An 11,189-nucleotide genomic window follows, 5' to 3' on the forward strand; every position below is an offset into this window, starting at 1 on the left:
AAAGAAGAAGAAAAAAAAAACATGGAAAGCATTTTATGAATATAAAGTCTGAGGAGAATAAATAAGCTCTTGTGTTGATGATTAATTGTGTCCGTGGAAAGAGAGCTGTGAAAACCTATATGGGTGCTGCAGGTTTATATCCTATATGTGATTAATGAGAAACAGCTTAACGGGATAGTTTGGATTGATGTGTGATTGTATGATCTTCTCATCCATAGTCGGTGTAGTAACAGTTGGAGAAACAGACAAAAGCAATGCACTGCTGTGGACCTATTTTACACATCTGAACAAATCAATATCAGTTTAAGTGTACACTATATTTAGAGTCTTTCAACTCTTTACCTTGCCATCAGACGGTCCTTTCTGACGCCGTTTTCGATGCTCTCTTCAAAGCCACCAGACTCCATTGACAAAAACAGTCATTTTACCCTGCGGAACACGGGAGTTGCAGGTCTTACACTGCCTCATTTAGTTAGTTTCTCTGGGTTATTGTGTCACTTTGGTGAATCCGATCTAACCCTCTGAAACACCAAAGTCACACAACAACATAAACAAAGTAACAGATCGAGGCAGCGGCAGACCAGCAACTCCAGTGTTCTGCAAGGTAAAATCACTGTTTCCCTCAATGGAGTCTGGTGGTTTTGAAGAGAGCGTAGATATCGGCTTCATCTGACGCCAAGGTAGAGCAGTGGAAATATAACTGATCTTGATTTCTATCGGTGTCTAAAATACGTTTACTGTACTACTGTAGGTAATACACTGACAATGTACCTTATGCAACTCCACAAAATCCAAACTATCCCTTTTATGTGAAATTTACTTTGATAGAATATGCAGCTTTATTGTTCTATGTGGTTGGTTGGTTGGTTTGCTGTTTTTTGATCCACAGTTGCTTCATGGTACCTTTTTAAATATTAGTTGGTGTAATGTTGTCTGGCCTCCTCGGTGTGTTTTTCAGGACCATTTCAGCCCATCTGTCTGTATTTTCACATGAGCTTTGCTGGAATTGCGGTTTTGCGACGGGCTAGTCCCCCTTTCCTGCAATTCTTCTCCAGCTGGGAAACTGGTTTGCGATTTTGCCAGGAAGGAAGCCACCGGCGCATTTATGCTCTGATAAGTCCTTTTGGTGGAAATGGAAGTGATTTTAGTGCGTCACCAGTTCAGCATTGAAGGAAACCAGTCGGATAACATAAATGTCTCTGACAATAGGGACCCTTTTTTTTTCTCGCACACACGTCTGTCAAAGTCAGGAATCAACAGAGAAAAGATGCTGATAAAAAAAAATCCCCTTATTGTTTTGCCTCTGATGTGTAGTTTCAGTTTGTTTGCATCATGAGTCGGTGGTTATTGTAACTGAATATGAAAGCATCTCCCTCGGCGTGATTAGTAAGAACCTCCAAGAACTATATTTCATTTTCACTCGTCTGTTTGAAGATCACAGCAGTGTTTTCTTCTTCCCCTCGAGATTAAAGGGAATGATTTTCTAACAAATGTTGGCAGAATTTGCTAAATCTTGTGTTCATAAATGATGCACTAACATGGATTATTTTGTAAATACTAGAAGCAACAAGATCTCTATTTAACCTGTGTACTGTATCTTTTTACCAACAATGATTTCACTTGTGATTTAATTGCACCTTCAGGAATTATTAATAACTCATAATTGGAAAAAAAAAAACATCTTGCATCGAAGCACAAGCTTCCCAGTGGTGTAAAGTAGCATCTGCATGGCATTGAAAGTTCAATTATTTCTCCTCCTCTTCTCTGTTGTCATCTCTGGTCTCATTCTGTCTGAAATTGTTGAAGAGATTGTCCAACCTCCTGACTAGAATAAAACTAAGCTTGGCTCTGGTTACAGCTGGACACCCACAGAACTTCAAAACGGAAATATTTCCCACAAATAACAAAAAAGGTATCTTTTCTGTTACACCGTCTGTAGTCTTTTAGGAAAGCGGGCATTTTAATTGCTCACTGGAATGCCCTGAAATACATTTTGTTGTGCGCAAGTTCATCTGCATGTTTCAAAATAGCACTAACACCTGTAATATAATATATACGACAGATTAATGCATGTAAGAACATAATTATCTGGCTTAAACAAAATGATTAGAACATAAACACACTCATGCTCAAGCAAACGGAGTCTATAGTGTATTTGCACGTTCAGTAAAACGAACAGGAATGTGCTTTCTGCCTGAGAAGAGCAGTTCTAATCTGGCTCATGCTATTGAGCAGCGACGAAATCATGAACAAATTTACATTACGTTGAGCATCGGGGTCCATTGTGGAGCATTTATGCAAATGAGACGGGTTCATTCTTACTAGTGCATGTCTTGGGAGTTGTCAACGCTCGTGCGGTTTCACCTCTGAAGAAAACAAAGCATGGATCAGTGTAGACGAGTCACTCTTGTGTCTGTAACATGTATTTTTGTGTGTGTGTGCATGAATGTACATGAGCATTTTGCACAATTCTATCTGCAGGCTTTTGCGCCTCCACATATGATGCCGTCCGTACTCTGTGACCTAAACACACACATTCCATGCACCACACCCCCCCCCTACACCTTGTCTCCGCCTGTATGCTTTATGTTCTTGGCATTGCCTCTGTTTCTCTTTGCTGGCCGCGCCAAAGCTGAGCCTGCCCGACAGACGACCACGAAGAGGAGGAAACGGAAGAACTCGGCCAGCAGCGCCAACAGTGCCGGCACCACCGCCAGCAAGAAACGCAGCCCCGCCACCAACTTCAGCCTCTCCAGTCAGGTACCTGTAAGCATCAGCTCCACTCGGTTTGCCTCCTCTTTTTCTATGACTCTACATGCATTTCTGCAGGTTTCCTAATGGTATTGCAGCTATTAGGTTTAATTTATTTGCAGAAAAGAGAAAGGAAAAAAAATCTAAAAAACCACCAGGGAGGAGAGGGTAGAAAAGAAACTCAAATCTGTGCTGTGAGACAAAGAAACCTCGAGGGATTTGTGTGAAAACATGTTGCCAGAAAGACAAAGAGAAAATACATGAAACCTCATAAAGGGCGACACAAGCGACATTAAAAATCATCAAAGCAGAAAGTAGCACAAGAACGGCTAAATTCATAAACATCATGTAAAGAAGGTGAATAGAAGTGGCCCTTTGGTGCAGGTAGTGTCACATCACCAGCTCTCTATTAAGTTTTCTAACTTTCTTTCCAAGTACTCGACATGTACTTCTGAATATCTTTAAAAAAGACCCAGCTGACCCTGTTGCTCATCCAAGGGGCTGTAGCCTAGAGGGGTTTTTTTTGTTTTTTGTGTTTTTTTAAAAGGTTTCTTTGAATTTGCACCAAATGGGAAAATGTGGGTGGGGAAAGTGACCCTCTCTCAGCCACCTCTGTTGAAAATGCCCTTGACCAAGACACTGAACTCAGTGAGCCCGGAGGAGTGTTACTGTAGTGCACCGAATAAATAATACAGTCTGATTAAACAAAAATGGGACTTTGGCAAAGACTCAAAAAGCTTCGTATGGAGTTAAACTACAGCTGCTTTCTTCCTTGGTCATTTAGCAGCAGCACCTGGTGAAAGGTTTCTGATGAATCCCAGCTGCTCCAGTAGCACTGTTCAGTGGCCTCCAGTGAAGATGTGGGCGCAATGAAGTCGTAAGAACTCAAGCTCGATCTCAGGGATTTTTTAAAGCTGAATATTTGACGGTAAAAACCAATAAATAAATATATATCAGCTCTCTGGGGTCTGATATTTTACTTTTGAGCAATAAACTGTACTCTTATTGTAAACAGCGACAGTAAATGTGAGATGGATTTTTAATAGTTCCTGTAAATGAAATAGATAGAAATGCAACACAATAACAAAATAATGGAGGATAAAATCAGTTGTGCAGCGTTTCAGAAGTGAAAAAATGTCAAAAATATGTTTAATGAAGTGATTTGTGATTTTGATGCCGGAGACAATTACATTTTTATCTCAAATTTTCATTTTTTGACTTACTTTTGTCTATTGTTACCCACAAATGTAAAAACTTTTTCGATGAATTCTTTGTTTCAGATCGTATCTTTGTGCGTTCAGTTGTCGTCTCAAGCGCTGAAAGTAAAGTTGTTTTGTTTCTTCTTTCCGAAAAAGTACCGAACACTTTTGTGATGGAATTGTTTCTAAAACGTTCTGCAGACACAGGACAGTGAAACCAGAAGAGTTAAATTAGTTTAGGTTCATCTTATCCGCTTCTTCTCACCATCACATTTCTTTCTGTTTTAGAGTAATTCTGAAACAACTTTAAATTAGGAAATCTTTCCACAAATGACATTAGTGAACTATTTAACAGCGTTACCTCAGCAGTGGACTACGTGACTCCCCAACATCCAGTAATGATCTTATTTATTCAGAAACCTGTATGACGATAAGAAGCTTTAAAGCCATGTTTCTGTGACTCTGCATGCAGTGTTACAGCGTCTGATTTTGCTTCGTGTTTCCGTAACAGCCCACTTGACACAGTTCGAGGTTAAATAGCCTCTTAAACAGCTGAGTGTTGCACCACATGTCTGGCTGTCCCCTGGAGGATTTGATGCTGCTGTGAGTGTGTTGTCTGCGCGGACTCTAGTTTTCTTTCCTTATTCCATACACTGCTCATTATACACTGTATTGTATTTACACTACGGCATCCAATTTACTATTCTGGTGCCGCACTGGTGCAGCAATCTGCTGTTGTTGTTTTTTAATAGAGGTCGTTGCAGTTCAGTTAAAACTGTGCTGATACCAAACGGCGTTAAAGGGTTGCAGCTTGGCATGCGTGTGTGTTCATCTTGTGCACTGGATTAATTCGACTTCATGGGAAAGTGAAGGGTGCTGATGCTTTTCTACACTCGCAGCGTGTGCAGTGTTGCAACCCCGGCCCTCCAGAAGAGACGTTTATATACTAGTTTGTTTCTCCTGTTACATTTGGAAAGAAAATACATAGTTCCTGCCTTGATAATGTTCCTCCTTTAACATCAGAGACCTCAGTGCTGTATGTTGTTAGTTTAAGGATAATAACTTCTTTTAAGATCCGGGTTTCGGTTAAATGTCCGTCGTGCTGCAAGTTTTGTTTTTCCAATATTTAACCATGAATACATTATTTCCATAACTCAAACTCAGTGCCTAAACTTAACCAAAAAAAAAAGTTTTTTCATGCTTTAGTTGCTATAAGCAAATACAATATTGCAAGAAAAACAAATAAAATGCATACATTCTAGGAGACAGGATTGAATATAGGGAAGTTGTAGAGGCTCTATTTGGGTGAATCATTTAAATACTGTGTGGACTTGTTTCTCCAGTTTCCAACCAGGTTGAGGTTGTTCATCTGCTCGATGCTTAACGGTAGAAAACAACATTTTTCTTGGCTTTTTTGTTTTTTTACTGTCTCTCACCGACACACAAACATGCTGTACTGTCCCTCTATGTACCGTCTCGTGGTTAGCTGTCTCGTCATCTTTCCGGATTTGCTGCCCTCACCCTCCTCTCCTACCTCCTTCTCTCCGTCTCACACATTCATAATGTACATCTCTCACACACACACACACACACACACACACACACACACACACACACACACACACACACACACACACACACACACACACACACACACACGCACACACAGTGTGTGCAAATGTTTTCTCCCCAGAAGGCAGTTTGGCTCTGTGCCAGCTCTCATTATCACCGATATCTGTATACAACCCTCCCCCCCCCCCCCCCCCCCCGTCACATGCACACACTCTACTCCATCACTGACCCCCACCCTCCTTCCACCACCACCTTGCACACACACACACACACATCACCCATACCACTCATGCCGTGCATTCACACGCCTCTTAAAGACCGGCAGCGTGGCCGGTAACATGCTGGTTACATATGTTGCGCGGCTGCTGTCTTTGTCTGAGAAGTTGTTCGTTTGTGGCTGAGCTCAAGCCTACGTGAGCCCAATGACAATAAGGAGTGGACCCTCGCACAGGGGGAATGGGGGGGGGGGGGTTACCAGCGGCTGGAGGAGAGAAGGTGGGGAGGATGTGTATGTGAGGGGTGGGGGGGGGGGGGGACCTCATAGAATGAGCAACACTGACCTCTATTGGCCTGATTTAAGTGTTGAAAAATGTGTTTCTTTAACCAAGCGGGCCTCGAGCAGCAGGTCTGTCATGCTGTCAGTCAGGCAGCGTATTTGAAGCACATATTGCAGACTGAACCCGTAGTTAACTGTCCAAACCCTGTTAAATTGGTAGACTGGAGATCTTTTGAGGGTTTTACTTGTTGCTTGTGCAGCACTGGGGGACACTTTATACGAAATCATTGATAATTGCTGCTTTATTGTCTTTTTTTTTTTTTCTTCTTTTTTTTTAGGAATCCATGTAATTGTGAGCTTTTGTTTTAGATTTATTCAAAAGGAACAAATGCGCTTGGAGCTGAAAGCCACAGTCATTTAGAGACAGACCAAAATGTTCACCGGGTTTATCCTTTCAAGTTGTATTTTGTTGTTAGCATGAAGTAAAAAGATAAATAAATGGCAAACAAACAAACAATGAAAACAATATTGAAACTGTAGATTCTGTCTGCCTAAATACAGGAGGACGAGAGGAACGACTAAACTTCAATAAAACTTTTTAACATCTAATGTCTTTGCTGCTTTAAGGGACCGTTTTGTTCCCTTTGTCGTCGCCACATTCCCGCCACTTCTTCTTTAAAGTCACACTTGTTGTGTTGGAGGCTCGAGCAGCAAATATGTCCTCCGGGCTTCTCACTGCTGATCCCTGTAAAAAAAAAAATAAAAATAAAAAATGCTAATGACAGTTCAGTGAATGGAGGGAGCAGGGAGGCGTTCAGGCGACATCCCATTCAAAGCGTCACCGCTTAGCTCGCGCTAAAGCTAACTCTTAACGAGATGAGTAGACGAGTTGACAGTATTAATTAGCTCACAATTAGCGCTCCCCAGTCTCAGACTAGCCACCAGCTGTTATCGTCTGAGGGATTTCTTTTTTCTTTTTTTTTTTTGGCCCAAAACTGGCCAGAGGTAGGTTGACAGGCCTCCTCACAGGAACAGATGGTGAGTGCATGGCTTGTTAGCAATCAGCACGTTTTTAGCTAATGACTTAATTAGCTATGCAAATTGACAAATCAGTGTGGATATTGTCATTTAGTTGAAAAGCTCACCTCAATGAATTAGCCTGATTAAGGCATAGTGGGGCGTAGAAGTGGTCGCTAGGGGGGGTTTGGGGATGGCTTCGACAAATAAAATGCGTCTTGTACTTCACCTAAGGGGTGTTTGAAGTGTGCTAAGTTGTCTAGTTTTGTTTGTCTGTTTACATCAGTGCTTGCGTGAAGTCATCATGTGTGTTTGTCTACGTGTGCAACCCCCTTGGTCAGTGTATGAGCTTCACACACAGGGTTAATGGGTGAATCGTGCTTTTGTCTGTGTTTGAGTTCAGGTGTGTGATTGTGCAGAGATCTGGGTTTGTGTGCCGGTGCACCTGCACGTGTACGTGCGCGTTAGGGAGGAGATGGCCGAGGAGAGCCAGATCCCTCCGAGCCGGGCCGCGTTGACAGACTTGGCCAGTGAAGCGTGCGCTCCATTTAACTGTACAGCTTCTTCCCAGGTTACGATGGGTGGCGCTGGGGCTCGCCAGCAGGGAGACGCTTACTCAGTCAAAGGGAGATGAGATTCAGCACACACACACACACACATACAGCCATGATTCCGAGCTTATTGATCATTACACTCCAGTGATTATTTCTCAGCAGAAATTCATGAAGAGTTCATGAAGAGTTTGCTCCTGAAAACCTGCATAAAACAAGCAAACCTCTGCTTCCAAAGACTCCTCACAAGAAGCACAGACGGCGCTGGATAATGGCTAAATCTCTCCCCTTCCCTTCCTTGACCCGCTGTGAGAGGGCCATCTCAGTGAAATATGTCTTACATGATGAGTATTGATTGGGGTGCGGGTACAGAGCGCTGGGGGAATCCGCTTTCAGGTTTCATTCGCAGCGAGTGTTCGGACAGGGGTCGACCGTTAGGGATGGGTTCACTGGATACACCAACGTCTAAACACTCAACACACACACACACACACACACACACACAAAGTGTTTGGAAGCAGGGGGTTGTGTTTAAGCGGGGGAAGTACACACCTCCCATCCTCGCTCAGTTGGGTAACATAAAAACATTGTAAACAAACAGAAATAGATCAGCAACCGTGGACACGTTTGCTCCTGGATGATATGGTCCAGTAAATTCATGACCTTGTTGTAGTTTTATCCCTCAGTTTTAAAAGGTGGTTGAATATTTTTTTTTATATGAGACAGAGGACATGCATATCAATTAATTTGAAGTAATGCAAATGTTGTAAGCTCTTTTTTTGTTGGATGTGCGTTCACTTGATATTCAGATGGTGATTTGGTCTCAGACTGAGATGAAACAGATATGCATTCATTTCTTCTCTGGTAATTTCTCTCTCACTGAAGCATATTAATTTTGAGTCTCCCCAAGGCTAAATATGGTCGGGCTAAACTGAAAACACGTCACGGGTCCCCGTGTAATAATGGATTATATTTGTGAAACCAGTTTTAAAGTTGAGTTAAAAATGAAAAACTAGTAAGATAAACTGAAAGGGTCTTTAGTAATGAAAGAAACAAGCAAATTCATCAAGAAGATAAAAGGGGTAAATGTTTTCTGTTTTAAAAATGTAACTAAAATGTCGTATTGATTTTTAAAACGTTTAAAATGATGATTGAGAGGATTGTTAGGGAAGGCAAGTTCATTTGTACAGCACATGTCAACAACAAGGCGATTCAAAGTGGGCAACAAGTATTACATGTTTGGTCACACACTCGCAACATTACATATGTTTGTGTCTGTGAAACCCATTCAAAACCCCAGTGGACAAACTAAAATGTGATGGTGGTCTTGAAAAAAGTGAGGTTTCAGGCTCTTGAGATATACAACATTGAATGTTGTTGAAAACATTCAAATAGCAGAAGTAGGTGAATAAAAAGTGTCACAAAAAAAAGGCCGCAGTTTGAACACAACGTGACCTTTTTTTAAAAAGTGTGCACCAACGGTCAAGAACACCTGTGGTTTCCTCTCCTCCTCTTCAGTCTGTAAACTTGCTCTCCGTGTCTCTGCCTTCCTCCAGGACGTGATGGTGGTCGGCGAGCCGACCCTGATGGGCGGCGAGTTCGGGGACGAGGATGAGCGTCTGATCACCCGTCTGGAGAACACGCAGTACGACGCCACCAACGGCCTGGACGACGAGGACGACTTCAACAGCTCCCCGGCTCTGGGCAACAGCGCTCCCTGGAGCAGCAAACCCCCCGGCGCCCAGGACAGCAAGCCCGAGAGCACGGCGCCCCAGCCCTCGCAGTAAAACAAAAAGAAGAAGAGCAAAACAACAGATCCTTGACTCCATGTGGACTGGACTTTTTAACCTCTCCCTTTCCCCCCTGAGGGCAGTGCTTCTACGCCTCATGAACATTGTACTGAATCAGAATCTGCAAACCACTGGCATGTACAGCCAAAAATATTCTGGGTATTTTCTTCTTCTCTGGATCACTGCAACATCTCGGAGAACAATGGCATATAAGTTGTATGCAACTGTAATTTAAAAATACCAAGGCGGAGGCTTTTTCTTTTCTTTTCTTCCCTTCCAGTGGAAAATTGCGGATCAAATTCTCCCTCAGATACAAAGCTCTTGTCTGGTGGAATACTACAGCTGACAGTAGACAGAGGGGAGGAGAGAAGAAGAATGAAAACAACAAACAAAATTGCGAGCTCACCGGTGAGAAGGCAAGGTGGGTTTTTTTTAACAGAACCGATGGAAGAATCTAACCACGTTGGAGACAATTGAAACATTGTTTGAGAAAATTGCATTTTTATTGGAAATTCAGTCGGCTGTTGGTTTGTTTCTGCTGTTGCTGTTTATTTCCATTTCCAATTAAGAGGAAATAAAAGTTGTCTACCGATATGGACTCTGATTCAAACGAGGGAAAATCGTGTACTAGGATTGTTTTTTCCACATTACTGCGGTCGTCACAGATTGTGATTTCATGCAAAACACTTTGATTGTGTTCGTAGTCTATTGGTATTTTGCTTCTCTCAGAATCTTTTGGAGTCACGTTGTAATTTTGCGCCGATCAGTATGTGAACTTTGCCAACACGCATTGATGCATTATTGTTGATTTTTATTTTTATTTTTTCCCTCCTCGGAAATTGGACTTCTCTCCCTTTAACGACCTACTCCCAAACTGATACTAAAGCCTTTTCCTGCATGATTTTCTAGGATTTTTATTTTGTTTGGTATATGTACTTTAAAAAAGAAAAAAAAAACACACACACACATCAGTCTGATTTTCCTTTTGGGGTCATCAGTTTGGGAACACTGTTACAAGGTTTGTAGCTCTGTAAATAGAGGTGGAATCTGTTTTGTCCACTGTAAATCAGCCACTGAAACCAGTTTGAATATGGCAGCTGTTTTGTTTTGTACAGGAGGATCAGATTTCTGTCGGGTGGTTTGGATGGACGCTGGTTTGCTTCGGTTGAGACCCAAACTGTTTCCTGACCTCTTGAGCTAGTGCAGAACCAAAGCCACAAAGTTAACACTCACAAAGTCCTATTTATTGAATATTGTGTGACATAAGAAGAAAACAATTTTACATTTTAAAAGCAACGCACAGATTAAATCCCATCCACCCCACAGAAATAGTTTGACGTCCCTGTATTTGTGCTGTTCTTTAATCTTTAATTGAATTGATAATATATCCCTGATCTCTTTTGTTGGACTTTTGTTTGAAAACTAGCAAAAAGACAGCAACATGTGTCTTTATACAATTGGATCTTATGGGTATTTATTTGTGCATTTGTAAGGAAGCTAACACATTTCTAAATATGTTTGAGCCTAGTATTATTAGACACCATTTGTACATTATATAGCAGAGGTGTTCAGTGTCATATCTGATGTCTGGTATGTATGCTTTACCATTATGTGTGCCAATAAACCGTGCTTACAAAGGAGTCGAATTTGATTTGGTTACATGCATCGTGTGTGCAGTTAGCATCTCTTTATTGATTCACTTTATTCACTATTAACTGTGATTAGTCTGATAAATCATTGGAAAGTTCATTCTCCCCAAAGTCCATTCAGTCACACAACTAATGTCATGTTGTCTCGTCCAACATGAGCGAAA

General features: G+C 41.8%; 1 protein-coding gene across 1 annotated transcript in view; it reads left to right on the forward strand.

The window, feature by feature from the left end:
* ldb2a (LIM domain binding 2a) overlaps window positions 1–11,014 on the forward strand; it is a gene marked incomplete at its 5' end in the record, with an annotated part of 77,575 nt that extends 66,561 nt beyond the window's left edge. Inside the window, 3 exons of the mRNA XM_079269344.1 lie at window positions 1,859–1,912; window positions 2,633–2,760; window positions 9,143–11,014. Coding sequence (XP_079125470.1) covers window positions 1,859–1,912; window positions 2,633–2,760; window positions 9,143–9,373 — 413 coding nt within the window. The 3' untranslated portion in view covers window positions 9,374–11,014. The remainder of the gene's footprint in view (window positions 1–1,858; window positions 1,913–2,632; window positions 2,761–9,142) is intronic.
* Window positions 11,015–11,189: the final 175 nt, after the last annotated feature.

The sequence above is a fragment of the Melanostigma gelatinosum genome (genome assembly GCF_949748355.1).
Source record: "Melanostigma gelatinosum genome assembly, chromosome: 5".
Classification (NCBI taxonomy): domain Eukaryota; kingdom Metazoa; phylum Chordata; class Actinopteri; order Perciformes; family Zoarcidae; genus Melanostigma; species Melanostigma gelatinosum.